General features: G+C 35.9%; 1 protein-coding gene across 7 annotated transcripts in view; it reads left to right on the top strand.

The window, feature by feature from the left end:
* The window catches only part of LOC110653766 (probable protein phosphatase 2C 8), a 53,823-nt gene that overhangs the window by 8,541 nt on the left and 25,078 nt on the right, over window positions 1-20,204 (top strand). For all 7 annotated transcript variants that reach the window (XR_009148258.1, XR_009148262.1, XR_009148263.1 and 4 more), the window contains exons 3-6: window positions 1,587-1,623; window positions 1,709-1,753; window positions 2,188-2,240; window positions 5,215-5,376. Coding sequence is in view for 4 of the 7 variants with exons in the window: in XM_058145716.1 (XP_058001699.1) it covers window positions 1,587-1,623; window positions 1,709-1,753; window positions 2,188-2,240; window positions 5,215-5,376 (297 nt within the window). In the remaining 3 variants the exon portion in view is untranslated. The remainder of the gene's footprint in view (window positions 1-1,586; window positions 1,624-1,708; window positions 1,754-2,187; window positions 2,241-5,214; window positions 5,377-20,204) is intronic.

The following is a 20,204-nucleotide window of genomic DNA, read 5'->3' as shown; positions in this document are numbered from 1 at the left end:
TAGAAATCCTGAAGGGATACTCTGGACTCAAAATTCAGTCTATGAATACCTGACTTATTTCAAGTTTATCACCACAAGAGATACGTCCGCCATCCTCAAAAAAAAAAAAAAAAAAAAAATACAGACTATTTACATGAACTCAACCACTTCAGGCCTAAAGCTCAAATTTTGGAATCAACCTCTATAGGTCCGAAAGCAAAACCTGAAGCGGTTCTGGACTACAGTTCAGAGATTTGACAAGATTCATAGGATCCAACAGATATGAACACCGACACCAAACCCTTTGATGAACCTGGAAGCTCATGGAAAAGAGATTTTTATGGCAAGGACATCGATTTTGATGACTCAGATTATTACAATAATAATTTGGGTCCCAGTCAGAATTCCTTCTAGAAAAGAACTCTTCAAAATAGAACCAAAATACACCCGGAAAATCCAAAATGAAGCCTGTAGACTATTCTGGCAAAAGCTTCGCAGTATGCAACCCGTGATAGATGCCCTCAGTAGACTGTCTCTCTGAAGCTGAAAAAATATGTATCTGTGTAATTAATTTTAGTCAGATAAGTTCTCTGTATAATTAATCTTAGTCAAATGAGTCATTTGTCTTTATGCATGACTTAGTTAGGCATAAGTCATGTACCTACCTAACTAGTTCTTATCTTGTTAGATGTCTCCACCTAACTATTAGGTAGACATGTGTCTGTATAAAAAGTTTTTGTAATAGTTTCAGCTCTCCTCTCATAAAAAGGGAGCTTAGGTTTCATTTGGAGCAAGAGTTACCAAGCAATAACATTTCAACTTTCTTATCTTATCTTATGGCTTTTTAAATTTCTCTCCCTCTCCTGAAAGTCAAGAATTCTATCTTATTTATATCATCCTCTACTAAGGCATGAGTATGCTCTACACTTGCCACTCTTAGTGGATCCTGTGTATTAAAAAATACTAGTCCATTGATCCATTGCTACGATCCTCTAAATCTAGTTCTGTATAATAATACAAAAGGACAAAGCCTTGAGATTTGTTTGGCCATGGTGGCTTGTGGTATCTTGGCACTACATGAATATTATTATGCTTAACTCAAGTTTAGGGGCTCCGGGCCAGTGATGGCATCATCAGTAATAAATTCCACTTAATATAGTTTTTGTCATGCCTAAATGGTGTCTTCTATGCAAATTTTGTTTGCTTTTTTGCTCTCAATGTTTAGTTTCGGTTTTAATAATTCTTTAAGAGCTTGTACCATGTAATGTTGCTCTTGTCCATTAACATATCCTAGCTTATTAATGCATATACACGATAATTGTTTTAGAGAGATTATTCTACTACCTATATATTTTCTAATTATTTTGTTTTCAATTAATATCTTTGATCTTTTATTTTTTTTTTCAGCAGTTATGTGGCATTTTATATATTTTTTATTTACTTATTTTTTTCTTCTAGTCTGATTATGTTGAATTCATGTTTAGCTCATATTATTTACCTTTCAAGTTTGAAACGTGATTATATTTCTTGTTTCCTGACTGAATGCTGTAACAATCAACTCTTGTTATTTAGTATTTTAACATTTTAATTAATGTTCTGTGTTGCAGTTGGATGTGAAAGCTGCGAAAAAGGCCATACTTGATGGTATAAATTTATTGTACATGTCAATTGCTGGTTAGTTTCTGTATTATCATATTTTCTAGGCATATATATTAACTCTGTGTTTTAGGTTTTCGAAAGACCGATGAATCTCTCCTTCATGAAAGTGCTTCAGGTAAATGCTAGAATCAAGTCTTAGACATCTGGATGCTCTTTTTCTTGAAGCAATCTATTCTCCTTTTTGTCATTTGTTGTCTGCAGTTCAATTTTTGAGAGCTTGGAAACTTAGATTAGGTACCAGCACAATGTATTAGAAGGTCGAATACATCATATTCTGAAGACATAAGGCCATTCAATTGTAATAAACATAATTAGAGTCTGCATCAGGAACATTTGCTTTTAAGTCTAGTTGACTGTATTATTCTATTTTTAATTAATCAACTCTTTGGTTTTGGTTTTCTTCTCTTTGGGCATCTAGTCTTGACTTAATGTTCTTTCTAGATTCCCCTCCTTTCCTTTTCTTTTTCTTCCAATTAAAATTTCAGAAAGCGGTAAAAATATTGGGAAATTTCAAGTTTCACCTAACAATTCACTCGGTGTTCTTATTAGGGGGATGGCAGGATGGTGCTACAGCTGTATGTGTTTGGGTATTGGGGCAAACTGTAAGTTTGATGTTACTTTTCTAAGATTTTTTTATTTATTTTATTTAATGTCAAACCATTGGTTGAATGTGTGCAGAGACAGTATTTGTTATTTGTTTTACCTGGTTGTCATAGAGCAGAATTGTAGATTTTTTTGGGGTTTACCTTCAAGTCCTTATGGATAGTTATTGTGAATGGGACCAACAGGGTTGATTATGCCATCAGCTTTTCTAATAGGAAAATTACCTTGTTATTGTATCAACTACCACCATTTGAAAGATTTTCCATTGTTGGACCAAGTGGATTGTCCTCTCTTTTATCTCCATTTCTTGTATGTGCAAACTCTTTCCCTAGCTTTATTAAATCTATCATCACTCAAACCCTTGAACTATGAAAGATCAAATCTAACCAATATGGTATTCTTTGCTAAGAATGGTAAATCATGTGATTTCATAATCTTTCTTCTCTCTTTTAACTTCTCCAAACCAAGAATGTAGACTTCTTTTAAAGTCACTTCAGTGCATGGTGGGTTGAAGAATTTGCCATTTTTGCCTTGATTGTTCACTAGATTGGTACAATTACTTAAAGAGTTAAGAATGACAGAAATCATAATCTTTCTTCTCTCTTTTAACTTCTCCAGACCAAGAACGTAGACTTCCTTAAAGTTACTTCAGTGCATGGTGGGTTGAAGAATTTGCCACTGTTGCCTTGGTTGTTCACTGGATTGGTGACATTACTTAAAGAGTTAAAAATGATAGAAATTAAGCCTTCCACACTCTTTGGTTTTCAGGGTTGATGAAAATGCATGAGAACAGTTGTTGCACTTGAGGTTTTCTATGAGATGTCTTAGAGGATCATGATCTCATTAGCCTTATATATGTTGGAAGTGTCAAGGTCATTTGATCGAAGTAAAGAGTGTGTTTGAAAAAAATAATAAGACAAGCATTATGAAATAGAATGATTGATAGGTTCCATTTAGTGATTTAGGGAGTGCTAATAAAATATTTGTTGATACAATAGAAATATCTGTGCAGTTTTATTAATTCTCCCCATCGCTGCAAATAGAAATCAAGTAATTGTTTTGATGCTAACGTAATCAATGGATGATACTTTTGATGCTCTTGAAGTTGGTTAACATTTATCTGTTGACTTTAAGTACTTTATTATTAGGAATGCTTGCAATTTGTAGGACTGCAAGCTCCATAATATTATCTAGGATTAGTATAAAGATTGAGAATATTTCTGTGGAGATGATGTGATAGGGCAAGGAGGTCACGGAAGCAAACAACCAGTGGACAAGGGATTAGTTGCGCCCTCAATTAGGAAGCAAAACCCTCAATTAGAAAGCAAAAACTATCTCAAAATTTTGATTTAATGTTTTTTTATGATATCCACTCCTTAGTAGAGCTAGCAATTTTTTACACGACCGGATTATGCGACATGACTCGACATATAGTTAAACGGGTTTGGATTTAGTATAAACAGGTTCGAGTCATAAACGGGTCAACTCATTTATGACATGCTAAAAATAAGGGTTTAATAGGGTTGACTTGTTTAACCCGATAAGACACGCAATAACTGGTTTATTTAATTAGGTTAATAGGTTAACCTGTTTCATTTTGATCCATTTAAACCTATTATGACCCTTTTATTTATAATTAAAAATATAATTTTACTCTTAGTATCTTATAATTTATATTTTTTATTATTTTTATGAAACATTTGATATTAAAAGAAAATTTGAATTCTTGATTAATATCATCTATATTAAACAAGTTAGATAGTGAACAAAAAAAAAAAAAAATTAGACTCAAATTATAATTGATTTCATTATAACTGCTCATTTTATAAATAAATAAATTATATGAGGTTAAGAAAATAAAACTACATAGTGACTATAAATTTCTTTTGAAGATTGTTAATATTTAAAAATAAAATTTTATTTATTTTAAGAATAAAAATAAAGGATTAAATTTAACAAAATTTTAGTATTGATTGAAAAATAATTTCTACGAATACATTGATAAAATAAATTAGTGATATTATTAATTATTTATTTATTCTAATATAACTTTAATTTAATTTATATATGAAGAAGATCATATTTACTGAATAGACCCAGATTCAAATCCTATCCCCTCCCTTGCAAGCATCTCAAAATTTTTAAGTAAACAAGTAATACGAGTCATTAAACGGGTTACACGGATCATGTTGTATAACCTTTTTAGATGACTTATTTGATAAGCGGGTCATTAAACAGGTTACACGAGTCATGTCGTGTGACCTGTTTAATAAATTGGCTGTGTTTGGATTGGAAGTTTATGACAAGATTAATAATCGTGTCGTGTTCGGGTCAAGTATAATCGTGTCGTGTCAAAATTAGACACGACCCGTTTAGACATGACGCGACACAAATTGCCACTTCTACTCCTTAGAAATGGAAGTGTTGTTTATTGCAATAGGAGGAGGCAGTACAATTAAAGGTAAGGGCATGAATGTAATTTAACCTTTTTTAATATTAAATTTTAAAAGCATTAAAGGAACACAGCCTAATAGTTAGGTGCTAAAAAAAAAGAAGGTAAGCAGATTGTTGGAAAATTGAGCTTTTTTGGTAAGCAGATAGTTGGAAAATTAAGCTTTTTTGGTAAGCAGATTGTTGGAAAATTAAGCTTTTTTTTTTTTAAAGGAAAATATTTCCTTGGAAAATATTTTTGTATCTTTTAGTGTTTGGGGCACTTAGAAAAACTGGTCAACATAAAATTTTTTCTTAGGAGGGAAAACTAAGTCATCTACTCATCTTCAAGGAAAATGATTTTGGCAAACATTTGAAAAGAGGAATTCATTTTTAAATTGTCAAACTCGTTAAAAGGAAAGGAACTTATAATTAAAAAAAAGGCTGGCAGAAAAGTGCTCTTTAGTGGAATTTATTTATTCAATTTTTATTAGGGTATTAGGGTCTTTTTGTCATGGGTCATTGGTTAAATTGATATTGCAGGTTTTTATTGCTAACATTGGGGATGCTAAAGCAATTTTAGCTCGATCATCTGAAGCTGGTGGATCACTAAATCATACTGATGGTGGGAATCTGTTGAAGGCCATTGTCTTGACTAGGGAACATAAAGCCATATATCCAAAGGAGCGTGCACGCATACAGAAGGTACTGATAAAAAAAAAAATTTCAGTTTGAAATTATGTTCTACCTCCTAAACTCCATCTATCCTTGAAGTGCATTTTCGTATTTAGGTAATATTAATTGATTTACGAAGTTGAAAGATAAATGCAGGAATAATATAAGATATTAAGTTACAACCTTCAGACTTTAGAGCAAAAGTTCATACAAAAAGAGCAATTATAGAATTCATCGAGCTTCTTGTGATCATGCCACATTGTCCTATTTCAAGCAAAACTTTTTATGAATGGTTTTTGATGCTTGAGTTTGACTTAAGTTCTGCTTCCTTAGCCAAATCTAATTAGTCCTATGCATGGTTCAGCTTGGCTTATTTGCATTCAAGTCTATGGCTTCGAATAGGTTAAATTTTCACCTCTGCATTCATATATGCTTCAAAATTGTTATTTTGTCTGAGCTTGAGATATCCTGAAGGGTTATTCTTATATTTCGTTGCATTTTGTTTGTCTTTTTGTGTTTTTCTGAATTCTACATTTTCTATTTTTTTTTATTTGGATTATATTTATATTTCTTTTCCTGTGTTGATTGAAAAATAAAGTAAAATTCAAAAGATAATACCAAAAAAGTTTACTTGTAAGAGATATGGTATTTTGGACAAAAAGAAAAAAGAAAGTAATATAATAGAGAAAAGAAAGAGTGATTCATTATGGATATGATGAATGCAAATGAGAGAAATGGTTCAGACCAAATTAAGATGGAAAAAAAAAAAATATGCTAAGAAAAAAGGGACACAGGTAGCTTCTGAACTGTTGACAAATTTTCATTCAGCTCTTTTAACTTTCTTTTACTGTCATTTATTATTTGACCTTTTAAACATATCAATCAAGTCCTATTTGAATGGAATTGCCCAATCCAATGTTTGACTAAGTAGAGTGTGTTTACTTTGTGTCCATTTAAGACTATATTGGTGCATGTTAAAAAAGTTTAAATGGCCCATAAGTAACTGTTCAGACTTCAGAGTTCTAGGATTACCCAAGTAAATATTCCATGAAAGGTTGATTCACTTTAGGAAGTTAAAATTGAATATACAAACACGCAAAGGCCAAGTGATGAAGTTTAATACTGTGTTAGATGCATCATATGTTCAACATGTCTCCATCATGTGGTGAGGACTCAGCAAAATGTGCCCAACAAAAAATATATATTTTCAGGTCATATCAAATACCTTTTAAGTCCGATCTCTAACCCAAATAAGCAGACGTGGCCACGGGCCAATTCAAACCGTGAACTGGACAGGGTTTTGGTTCATGAACTGGTATAGAACTGGGGCATAGGGGGCTTGATAGAATTAGGAAAACAAGAGTAAATTAGAAAATGAAACAAAGCTGAGATTTTATTGAATACTGAAATTCTCAAATACAAATAGTATTTCTCTGCTACAAAATAACTCTCAAAGTCTCAAGCAATTACTCAATTCAACAATACAAAATAAATCTTCCCAAAGGAATCCAGGAGCACTCTCCCGTCTAGCAGAACGTTAGCCCAGCCACAACCAAAAACCAGAAGGAATTTCTCAACACCCTTCCAGCAGTCATGTGCCCCTTTATATAGCTTTTTGGTTCCTCATAGCTAGTGCTCTCTTCACATGAATAAGATCCCGTATTTCTAGCTAACAAACATTCTTTTTGTTGCTCACCCTCTAGTTGTATTTTTCCAAAGTCTTCCTCCTCAAGTTCTAGACTTCTTCTAGAATACATTGGGCCTTTAGTTGAGTACCTATCATTACCAAACCCTTGAAGAACTTGCCCTCAAGGCTGTATTGCAAACATAAAAAGAGTAATGCGAGCAATATATTATCCAGTAACAACATTAATTTATGTAAGGTAGAAATTATTTGAGGCTACCAGTCCCTTTGGTCATACATGTAGTTGGGTGCAACCCGTTCCCTCAATAACACAAAACACCAAAAAAGTTTTGATTCAACCACTTTTTTTTTCTTTACCAAAAGCAATCCTTATCATATGAAGTTGCAATAAGCATTACCCAGGGAGTGAAATAAGTCCAAGATTGTAGGTTCCCAAACCTTTGCATCTACTGTTAGAGATCTCACCTTAGAAATATGAATGCCAATATTCCAATGAACGCTAGAACACTCGATGAATACTAGACTAGCCTTGTCCGCAAGACTGAGAAAAGGAAACTGGAGAAGGAAATTAACTTTGTCCACCCATGAAGCTTCTTCCAGTGGTTGCCCAGGCCAAAACGCTAATGACTGAATGATGGAAGAGTTGTCATTCCTAATTTTCCGCTGCTGTAAAATTGCTAAGGGTTCCACCATCTCTTCCTCGACTGCCATATCTTTGGGCAATTTAGTTGGAACTCGATGAGCCCCTATTACCTCGAGCTGGGATATATGAAAAAAAGAATGCAAACGACCTGCCGCAGGTGATCGTAATTTATATGCAACGGGGCCAATTTTTGCAATTACCTGAACTGGAACATAATACCTTGCAACCAATTTAAGAAAGACGTTTGAATTGAAGGAAATTTTCCTGTGAAGTTGAAATTTCAGTAACTCAAAAACCTCCATGTTGGAATGAATTTCTATAATTTCCTTGTTTCTAGGTGAGAAAGCAACCAATCCTTCCTCAACAATATGAGGACTCAAATAAAGAACAAAACTAGATCCAAGACTGTCACATACAGAAGAAGGATATAAGAATAAGTGAATTGATTAATTAGTTGTGATGGTAGTTGAAGTTGTTGTAGCTTTCTGTTAGAGGTTGTTGGAGAAATTGTAGCAAGTGGTTAGGCAGTTGTTTTTGGAGGGAAAGTGGCAATAAATAGGGTTGTGAGATATTGTAAAGATTCAATCGGATTCTCAATGCAATATTATCTTCTTCCTTACAATTCTCGACACTCTCTCTTTTTCTTCTAATTTTCTGTTCTTTTAAATTTCAACTCTAAAATAAATATTGTTAGGGTTTCTACCTAACATTTGTTATCAGAGCTTGAAAACTGGGTGGGTTTCATCTGCAATTTGGTTCTTTGTAGTCGCAAACCATGACTAAATCAGTAGTGGTGGGTCAAGATGCTGTTAAGATGGCACAAATGGAAGAAAGGTTGGATCTGTTGTAAGGGGAATCTCGGGAGACCAGGAAGGAAATGGAAATTCTGAAGCACGACTTCAATAAGTTACAAGAGGGAATCAAGAAAGATGCTGCCGGGAATAAAATTGCAATTGAGATTGCTGTGGGAAGATTAGAAACCCTAATGTTAGGGTTTTTTGGGGAAAAAGGGAAAGAAATCATCAACTCTGATGAAAGGAATTCTAATGGAGTGACCGGTAAGAATTCTTTAACAGCTTCAAACGAAACACTGAATCTTCATTCTAGAGATCAGGGTGGCTCTGATTTTGTTATGGAATCAGTGGGGTCAGAAAAGATTTTGCCTAAGATTGAATTAGTAACTTTTGATGGGAGTGAGCCAAGGGCTTGGGTTAGGAAGTGTTTCAAGTACTTTGAAGTTTTTGGGGTTCCTAAAGGTAAGATGGTGGGAATAGCAAGCTTGTATATGGTAGGAAGAGCTGACTCTTGGTTTCAAAATTGGAATAAGTCTAAAATTAGTGGATCTTGGGAAGAATTTGAGATAGCAGTATGTAATAGATTTGGAGAATAGGGTTTTGAGGGTGTAGTTGAGGAGTTTACGAGACTAAGGCAAGAGGGTAGTGTTGGGGAATATCAAGATAGGTTTAAGGATCTTAGGGTGAGAATGGAGAGGTTTATGCCTGATTTAGGGAAAGTTTATTTTCTGTCTGGATTCATTGGAGGATTGAGGGATGAAATTAGGCCAATGGTGAGAATGGTTAGGCCTACAACCCTAGCTCATGCTTTGGAAGCAGCTAGACTACAAGAGCAGTGGATGCTATGTAATAGTAAAGCCTTTTCTCTACCAAGATCTGGGTACAATAGTGCTTATAAGCCTAATTTTGCATCTTCTTCTTCAAACCAAACTAACTCAACTAAACCTTTATCCCAAAAATTTGGGGTCGACGATATGGATTCGCTTTCTCCATTCTAAACGATTTTGGGTTAAATCTTCAGAAATGTGTAATGCTTCTAGGTCATGTTGTATTAGTTTCTTCCAAGTCAATTTAGGTCTACCCATTTTTTTTTTTCTATCCTCTAACCTAATGTGCTCTACTTGTCTAACTGGAGCCTCCGTATGTCTACTTTTCACATGACCAAACCACTTTAATCTCCCTTCTCTTAACTTATCCTCAATTGGCACCACTCCTACCTTTTCTCTAATACTTTCATTACGGACTTTATCTAGTCTAGTATGATTACTCATCCACCTTAACATTCTCATCTCCGCAACTCTTATCTTAGACGCATACGACTCCTTCAGTGCCCAACACTCACTACCATATAACATAGCCGGTCGTATGGCTGTACGGTAAAATTTTTCTTTCAACTTATTGGGAATCTTGTGATCACATAGAACTCCCGTGGCACGTCTCTACTTCAACCATCCGGCTTTAATCCTATAACTAACATTCTCCTCACATCTCCCATCTACTTGAAGGACTGAGCCGAGATATTTAAAGTGATTACTCTGGGACAGTACCACTCCATCCAAACTAACTCCTTCCTTATCACTAGTTTGGCCTTCACTGAACTTACAATGCATGTATTCTGTCTTCGTTTGACTTAACTTAAAGCCCTTTAACTCTAGAGTACTTTTCCAAAACTCTAGTTTTCTATTGACTCATTCTCGCGTCTCATCTATTAGAACAATATGATCCGCAAACATCAAGGAATACTCTCTTGTATATGTTTCATCAATTCATCTAAAACTAATGTAAAAAGGTAAGGGCTTATAGCTGATCCTTGGTGTAATCCAACTGAGATTAGAAAATCTCTTATGTCTTCTCTCACTGTGCGCATAATAGTAGTTGCTCCTTCATACATATCTTTCAACACTTGTATGTACCTAATAGATACCATCTTTTGTTCTAACACACTCTATAAGACATCTCTTGGAATACTATCATAAGCCTTCTTCAAATCAATAAAAACCATGTGTAGATCTTTTTTCACATCTCTATATTTCTCCATCAAGCTTCTAATGAGAAAGATTGCTTCCATAGTTGAACGACCGGGCATGAAGCCAAATTGATTGAGAGAGATAGAAGTATCATGACGTAGTCGATTCTACACAACTCTCTCCCACAACTTCATAGTCTGGCTCATGAGTTTAATTCCCCTATAGCTTGAGCAACTCTGTATGTCTCCCTTATTTTTAAAAATAGGTACTAAAATACTCCTCCTTCATTCATTAGGTATTTTTTTTGAGTTTAGAATCTTATTAAATAATTTAGTTAACCATGCCACTCCCATATCTTTCAAACACTTACACACTTCAATTGGTATTCCATCGAGTCCACAGGTTTTACCCACTTTCATTCTCTTAAGTGCTTCCTTTACTTCTAAAGATCTAATCCTTCTAGTATAATTCACATTCTTTTCTATTGTTCTATAGTCTATATTCACGCTATTACCATTTTGACTATTATTAAAGAGATTATTAAAATAATTTCTCCATCTTTCTTTAATGTCCTCATCTTTCACCAACACTTTTCCTTCTTTATTCTTAATACACCTAACTTGATTGAGATCTTGATATTTCCTCTCTCCTCCTTGCTAATCTATAAATATCTCTCCCCTTCTTTAGTTCCAAGTTTCTCATATAACTTTTCAAAGGCCTGTGCTCTTGCTTGACTAACTGTCTTTTTTGCTTCTTTCTTTGCTATATTGTATTGTTCATATGCCTCATTATTATCACATTTAGATAATTTATACCATTCACTTTTTCTCTTCACTGCCTTTTGTACTTCCTCATTCCACCATCTCTCTTTTGAGGGTGGTCCATGTCCTTTAGACTCTCCGAGTACTTTTCTAGCTACTTCTCTAATCTTTGATGCCATCTGTATTCACATATCATTGGCCTCCATATCCAGCTTTCATGCTTCGGACTCGAGAAACTCATTTTTGAACTTCACTTGCTTTACTCCTTTGAACTCCCACCACTTTGTTCAAGTTACACTATTTCTTCTGACCTTACTTGAATTGTTCCTAAACTTGACATCCACGATCACTAACCGATGTTGACTTGTTAAAGCCTCTCCTGAAATGACCTTGCAATCCTTGCATAGAGCTCTATTTGTCTTCCTGATTAAGAGGAAGTCGATTTGGCTTCTATGTTGCCCACTTTTGAAAGTCACTAAATGTGACTTTCTTTTTATAAAGTAGGTATTTGCTAGTATTAGGTCGTATGCCATAGCAAAATCTAGGATACTTTTTTCCTCCTCATTTCGACTGCCAAAACCAAAACCTCCATGAACATTCTCATAACCTTGCCTATCACTACATGTCTATTCAAATCTCCACCAATGAAAACATTCTCTTCATTCGGTATGCTTTGCATTAAATCACCCATATCTTCCCAAAACCTTTGTTTACTCTCACTATCTAGTCCTATTTGTGGGGCATAAGCACTAGCTACATTTATTTTTTTTCCTTCTAGTACTATTTTTATTATTATAATTCTATCTCCTACTCTTTTCACAGCTATTACAGCGTCTTTCAATGTCCTGTCTATAATTATGCCTACTCCGTTCTTGTTTCTCTCATTTTCGGTAAACCACAGTTTATACCCTGAATTATCCACTTCCTTGCTTTTTCTCTCCTACCCATTTAGTCTCCTGAATGCAAGCAATATTCACCCTTCTCCTTTCCAAGGTATCCACAAGCTTTATTAATTTTCCTGTAAGTGATCCAACATTCCAAGTACCAACCCTGATCCTCCTTCTATCCTGTTCCTTCCTAATTGGTCTCCTTCTATGATATCTTCTATTGTTTTCTATGTCTATTTTGTATTTTGTTTCACTATCTATTCTACTATTTGTCCTATGGACTAACTTCTTTACCCACACCCGTTCATGATGTGGGAACCCTTGCTCACTTAACACTACACTCGGGCGCCGGCATGGCGTGTCGCTTTTGGTGAACGCCCTAACCCCTTGCATATTTCTCACTACACCCGGGCTCCGATGTAGCGCGTCGTAAGTAGAGGACGCCCCAACGTTTATATCATTTGAATCCATATCATAAGGTGTGACGAAATTTTTACGCTGGTTGTCACATACCGCAACCCTCCTCCTTTATCCGGTCTTGGGACCGGCTAAGCGCAAACTACTTAGGCAGAGTTTTCTTCTTCAAACCAATCCTACAAAATTTCTCAACCACTTTCTTATCCACCAAAACCTCCAAATGATAACAACGACAACCAAAAACCTTCTGCAACCACTGCAAAGTCCTCTTCTGCTACCAGTAGTAATTCACTACCTCAACCTTCATCTAAGCTAGGTTTACTTCCAACTCGAGCAGCAAGTAGACAGTCCAAACCCTGTTACAGATGTGGGGAAAAGTTCTTCCTTGGTCATCAGTGTAAATCTAAGATTGCTATGGCCATTCAATTGGGGGAACGAGGAGTGGAAAAATTGGAGGAAGAGTATCAGGAAGTGGTAGAAGGTCGGAAATTGGGGAAGGACAGCCAGAAATGACATCAGTCCATGCTATGGAAGGCAGTCAAGGTGTAGACACAATTAAGGTGATGGGGAGACATAAGGATAGACAATTAGTTATATTGGTGAATAGTGGGAGCACTAACAGTTTCTTGGATGTAAAAGTGGCCAAAGATTTAAAACTTCCAGTGGTGCAAGCACCTGTGTCAGTGGTTATTGTAGCTGAAGGAAGGAAATTATAAAGTTCTACAATGTGTCCTTCATTTCAGTGGCACACTCAGAACCAATGTTTCTCTTTTCCTATGAGACTTTTGGAGTTGGGTGGTGAAGAGAATATTTTCTGTGTATTTTCTTGAATGAGATACAAAGTATTTATATACAAAGAATCCTATAATTAAGTATTCTAATTGGGAAGAAATCCCAATAATTATGCTAACTAATTAATAAAGAATGTTATGTACATAATTATAGGATTGACTTTCTATAACACTCTCCCTCAAGTTGGAGCGTAGATATTAATCATGCCCAACTTGTTACAAATGTAGTCAACCTGAGCCCTATTCAAAGCTTTTGTGAAGATATCTCCTAATTGCTCCCCGGTTTTGACATGCTCTGTTGAGATGATCTTCTGTTGAATCTTTTTTCGAAGGAAATGGCAATCAATTTCAATATGCTTAGTACGCTCATGAAACACTGGATTTGAGGCGATATGAAGAGCGGTTTGATTGTCACACCATAGTTTGGCAGGAGATGAGGTCTCACGACCCACTTCTTCCAATAACTGACGTGTCCACATAACTTCACACACAGCTTGGGCCATAGCTCGATATTCTGATTCAGCACTCGAACGAGAAACTACAGTTTGTTTCTTACTTTTCCAAGATACTAAGTTTCCTCCAACAAAGATACAATATCCTGTAATGGATCTTTTATCAATCTTTGAACCTGCCCAATTTGCATCTGAAAAGCACTCAATATTTAACTGCCCATGATTGTTATATAAGATATCATGACCTGGAGCACCCTTCAAGTAATATAAAATTTGCCCCAAAGCTTTCCAATGGGTAACAGTAGGAGAGGACATAAATTGACTTACAATACTGATTGAATATGCAATATCTAGACGAGTTACTTTGAAATAATTAAGTTTGCCAACCAATTTTTCTATACATCTCAGGGTCCTCAAATAGTTCACCATCTCTTGCTGTGAGCTGAAGATTGGAAGTCATTGGTGCACTACATGGTTTGACACCTAATTTACTTGTTTCCGCCAATAAATCAATGACATACTTCCACTGAGATAAGAAGATGCCTTTCTTACACCTTGAAACTTCATTGCCTAAAAAATATTTCAATAAACCCAAATCTTTTATTTGAAACTGAGTCTGAAGGAATGACTTGAGTGAAGAAATGCCTGCAGAGTCATTTCCAGTAATGACAATATCATCAACATATACTATAAGTTGGATTAGTCTAGCTTTAGAATGTCTAAAAAACACCAAATGATCAGACTTGCTCTTTTGCATACCAAACTGCTGAACTACCTCACTGAACCTGTCAAACCAAGCTCGAGGACTCTGTTTCAAGCCATAAAGGGATTTTCGAAGTCTACAAACTTTGCCTAACTCCCCCTGAGCAACAAATCCTGGTGGTTGCTCCATATAAACTTCTTCCTAGAGATCATCATGAAGGAAAACATTTTTGATATCCAACTAATGTAAAGGCTGTAGAAAGAGATGATTCTCCTTAATTTCAATTAATCTGTACATGGGTATATATATACAATTGATTTCTATAATTGTGTTCTACTAATTTGGAAGAAATCCTAAATAAGAAATCCTAAATAGGAATACAGAATACAGAATATATAGAGAAATAATATAGTGATTGACTTTCCATAACACTCCCCTCAAGTTGGAGCATAGATGTTAATTATGCCCAACTTGTTACAAATGTAGTCAATCCTAGCTCCATTCAGAGCTTTTATGAAAATATCTCCTAGCTACTCTCCAGTTTTGATATGTCCTGTTGAGATGATTTGTTGTTGAATCTTTTCACGAACAAAGTGACAATCAATCTCAATATGTTTGTTCTGCTCATGAAACACCTGATTAGAAGCAATATGGAGAGCAGCTTGATTATCACACCACAATTTCGCAAGCAGGGAGGTCTTAAAACCTGTCTCATCTAGTAATTGAAGTATCCACATTACCTCACATACTGATTGTGCCATGGTTTTGTATTCGGATTCAGCACTAGATCGAGAAACTACACTTTGCTTCTTGCTTCTCTAAGACACCAAATTTCTTCCAACAAAAATGCAATATCCAGTAGTTGACCTCTTGTCAACCTTAGATCCAGCCTAGTCGGCATCTAAAAAACATTCAAATGCCCATGATTACCATATAACAAACCTCTTCTTGGAGCACCATTCAGATAACACAAGATTTGTCCCAAGGCTTCCCAATGAGCAACAGTTGGGGAAGACATAAACTGATTTACCACACTAATGGCATAAGCAATGTTAGGACGAGTGACTGTAAGGTAGTTCAATTTTCCTACCAATCTCCTGTATCTCTCTGAATCTTCAAACAACTCACTATCCCCTGCTAACAGGTGTAAATTTGGAGTCATTGGTGCACTACAAGGCTTAGCACCTAATTTTCCTGTCTCTGTCAATAAATCGAGGACATATTTTCTTTAAGACAAGAAAATACTCTTTTTACTTCTCATAATTTCAATACCTAAGAAATACTTTAACAATCCCAAGTCTTTGGTCTGAAACTGGGTTTGGAGGAAAGTTTTAAGAGATGAAATACCTGCAGAGTCACTCCCAGTGATGACAATGTCATCCACATAGACCACCAGGAGAATTAGACCTGCCTCAGATTGCCTATAAAATACTGAGTGATCACACTTACTCTTTTGCATACCAAATTCTTGTACTGCTTCACTGAATCTCCCAAACCAGGCTCTAGGACTTTATTTCAAGCCGTAAAGAGACTTCCGAAGCTTACAAACTTTACCCAACTTCCCCTGAGCAACAAACCCAAGTGGTTGCTTCATATACACCTTCTCCTGAAGATCACCATGAAGGAAAGCATTCTTGATATCCAATTAGTGCAGGGGCCAATCATATGTAGCTGCTAAGGAGATAAACAAGCGAACAAAAGTAAGTTTAGCTACAGGAGAAAAAGTGTCAGAGTAATCAATCCCATATGTCTGAGCATATCCTTTTGCTGCAAAGCGTGCTTTTAACCTAGCCACAGAATCATCAGGATTTACCTTCACTGTAAATACCCATTTGCAACCAATAGCTTTCTTATCAGTGGGCAAAGGCAACAGTTTCCATGTACCATTAGCATCTAAAGCCTCCATTTCCTCTTTCATAGCAGCACACCAGCCAGGATGAGACAGTGCCTTACCAACAGTATTAGGGATAGGAACAGAGTCTAAAGAAGTAACAAAATACCGAGAATAAGAAGACAATTGATTATAAGAAACAAAAGAAGAGATAAGGTAAGTACATGAACGTTTACCATTACGAAGAGCAATGCTTTGGGTAAGTCTAGATCAGAATCATGATCAGTATGAGGTACAGGATCTCCCAACGAAGTAGCTGGTGGAGGATCTGAGTCAGGAATCTCCAATCTTCTGGAATAAACATGAACAACGGGAGGTAGAGTAGGTCTAGAGACAGAAGGAACAGGCTATGAGAGAGGACTAGACATTGGTTGGACAGTATATATTAAGAGATCATCCTCCTCTCCCTGACTCTCATACGCAGATGATTGAGGAAAAAATATAGTGGACTCAAAAAATGTGGCATCTGCAGAAACAAGATAACGATTAAGAGTAGGAGAGAAACATCGGTACCCTTTTTGCAGTCGGGAGTACCCAAGGAAGACACATTTGAGAGACTTTGGATCCAATTTAATAACCTGTGGATAAACGTCACGCACAAAACAGGTACAACAAAAAATATGGGGTTCAACAGAGAACAAAGATTTTGTAGGAAATAAAGCAATATAAGGAATACCCCCATTAAGGACAGAAGACGGCATACGATTGATAAAAAAATATGCTGTAGAAACTGCATCCGCCCAAAAGTGTTTAGGAACTTTCATATGACAAAGAAGAGCACGAGTTACCTCAAGAATATGCCGATTTTTTCTTTTGGCCACTCCATTTTGGGATGGGGTATCCACACAGGAAGACCGATAAAGAATGTCATTTTGTGTCATATAAGACTGAAATTGTGCTGAAAAGTATTCTTTGGCATTGTCACTTCTTAATATGCGCACTGAAATATTAAATTGAGTTTGATTTCATTACAAAAGGCACAAAAGATAGAAAACAATTCGGAATGATTCTTCATTAAATATAACCAGGTAACACGATAGTAATCATCAACAAAAGTAACAAAATGACGAAATCCAGTTTTAGAAGTAACAGAACAAGGACTCCAAACATCAGAATGATCTAACTTAAAAGGGGATGAAGCCCGTTTATTGACTATAGACACAGAAGGCAAATGATGATGTTTTGCAAACTGACACGACTAACATTCTAGTACTGATAAAGACTGAAACTGAGGACACAGCTTCTTCATGGTAGACAAAGAAGGATGACCCAATCTACAATAAGCTTCAAGAGGTGTTAAGGTACTGGAGCAAACAAGTAACCGCGGTACATGATTTTCCAGAATGTAGAGATCACTTGACTCACGTCCTCTACCAATAATCTACTTCGTCGTAAGATCCTGAAACAAACACTGGTCAGAAAAAAAAGAAACAGAACAATTTAAGGTACGGGTAAGTTTACTAACAGAAAGTAGATTAGAAGAAAATTTTGGTAGACATAAAACAGATGACAAAGAAATTGATGAAGTTGGGTTCGCAGTTCCAGAACCTATGACACAAAAAGTAGAACCATCAGCTAAAGTAACAGTAGAGGAAGTGAGATTAGACTGAAAAGCAGATAGAAGACTAGAACTACCTGTCATGTGATCTGTCGCACCAGAATCAATAACCCATTTGGATGAGAAAGACACAAGGCATGTAGTGGATTTACCTGACTCAGTGATCGCAGTGACAGGGGAACTGGTAGGTTTTAGAGATGCTTGATACTGGGAAAACAGTGCAAAGTCCTCTGCAGATACCAAAATAATTTTCTCAGAGGAAGATGCTGTAGAATTCTCTGCTGCCATATTTGCCATATGTGATCACTGATTTTTCCTCTTAAGTTGCGGACAATTATATTTTGTATGGCTACGCTAATGGCAATAATAACAAATGACTTCTCTTGAGTCCTAATTAGAACTAGCCTCTCCATTACGTTGATTACTTCTGTTGCCTGTAATTCCTCTACTTCCTCTTCTATTATCCTGTTATCCATTTGGATTACGGCTAATAAGAGCACTACTGGCAGGCTGTGAAGATTGGGTACTCTTTGTACGAAGGATCCGTGTGAATGTTTCATGCAAAGAGGAAATCTCAGAACTGGAGAGAATATGAGATTTAGCAGTCTCATACTCTGAAGGAAGGCCTGCAGGAAAACTCATAACAGCCAGTTGTTTCCGTTGAGCCTGCTGAACTTTCACACAAAGACTAAAAGGCAACAATACATTAAGTTTCTCATATACCCGTTTAAAATCCATAAAATAAGCCGTGAGAGACTTATCCTCTTTCTCAGCACCGTAGAATGCCTTACATCATAAATGCGGGAGATATTCCCCTTACCAAAATACAGAAAATCTAAGTAATCCATCAATTCCTTAACACATTCACAGTGATTAATTAAACTAATTACCTCACTGTGAATCGAGTTCCGAAGCTGCAAAAACAACCGATCATCCTCCCTTAGTCAAGTTTGTCGTGTATCATCCGTAGGTGGATCTTTAGTAAGGTGATCATCCTTATCAATGTTACGCAAATAGACACTAACAATCTTACTCCACTCCAGGTAATTTGAACCATTAAGTTTGTATTCCGTGATCTCAGTAATCACCGGAATCACATCTGAAATAAAATTCTTATTGTCTGTCATTTTTTGAGATAAAGAAAACTAACTGAAATGCTAATCCAAAGTGCTTACAGCAACAAAATAATCCAAAATCACAAATCAAGCAAATACCGAAATAGGATCTGAGAGCCAAACCTCAGAAGTTCTTTAATGATGTACTGGATCAGGCAACAGCACTCTGTGGTGGAATGAGGGAGTTGAGGTGATGCCGGCGATGTTGATTGGATTCGAAACGGCCGGTCGGCGGCCAAGGTCTCTCCTGAGCTGGGTGGTGAGAACAAATAGTCACCCTAGATAGATGACCTACTCTGATACCATATAGAAAGAGATGATTCTCCTTAATTTCAATTAATCTGTACATGGATATATATATACAATTAATTCCTATAATTGTGTTCTACTAATTAGAAAGAAATCCTAAATAAGAAATCCTAAATAGGAATACAGAATACAGAATATACAGAGAATAAATATGGTGATTGACTTTCCATAACAAAGGCCAGTCATATCTAGCTGCCAAGGAAACAAATAAGCGAACAGAAGTTAGTTTAGCAATAGGTGAAAATTTGTCAGAGTAGTCAGTCCCATAAGTCTAAGCATATCCTTTAGCTACAAGGCTAGCCTTGAGACAAGCCACAGTACCATCGGGGTTCATTTTCACTGTAAAAACCTATTTACATCCAATAGCTTTCTTATTTGGAGGCAGATGCATCAATTCTCAAGTATCATTAGTATCTAAAGCTACCATTTCCGCTTCCATTTCAGCACGCTAGCCAGAATGGGACAATGCCTCAACAACAGATTTAGGAATGGAAATCGTGTCTAGAGAACTAACAAAACAACAAGATGGAGACAATTGATCATGTAGAAAGAGATGATTCTCATATGTTTCAATTAATCTGTACATGGGTATTTATATACAATTGATTCCTATAATTGTGTTATACTAATTAGGAAGAAATTCTAAATAAGAAATCCTAAATAGGAATACAGAATACAGAATATACACAGAAATAATATAATGATTGACTTTCCATAACACTCCCCCTCAAGTTGGAGCATAGATGTTAATCATGCTCAACTTGTTACAAATGTAGTCAATCCTAGCTCCATTCAGAGCTTTTGTGAAAATATCTCCTAACTGCTCTCCAGTTTTGATATGTCCTGTTGAGATGATCTGTTGTTGAATTTTTTCACGAACAAAGTGACAATCAATCTCAATATGTTTGGTCCGCTCATGAAATAC

This window comes from Hevea brasiliensis, chromosome 1 (genome assembly GCF_030052815.1).
Source record: "Hevea brasiliensis isolate MT/VB/25A 57/8 chromosome 1, ASM3005281v1, whole genome shotgun sequence".
Classification (NCBI taxonomy): domain Eukaryota; kingdom Viridiplantae; phylum Streptophyta; class Magnoliopsida; order Malpighiales; family Euphorbiaceae; genus Hevea; species Hevea brasiliensis.
This window is presented reverse-complemented; position numbering and strand designations above follow the sequence as displayed.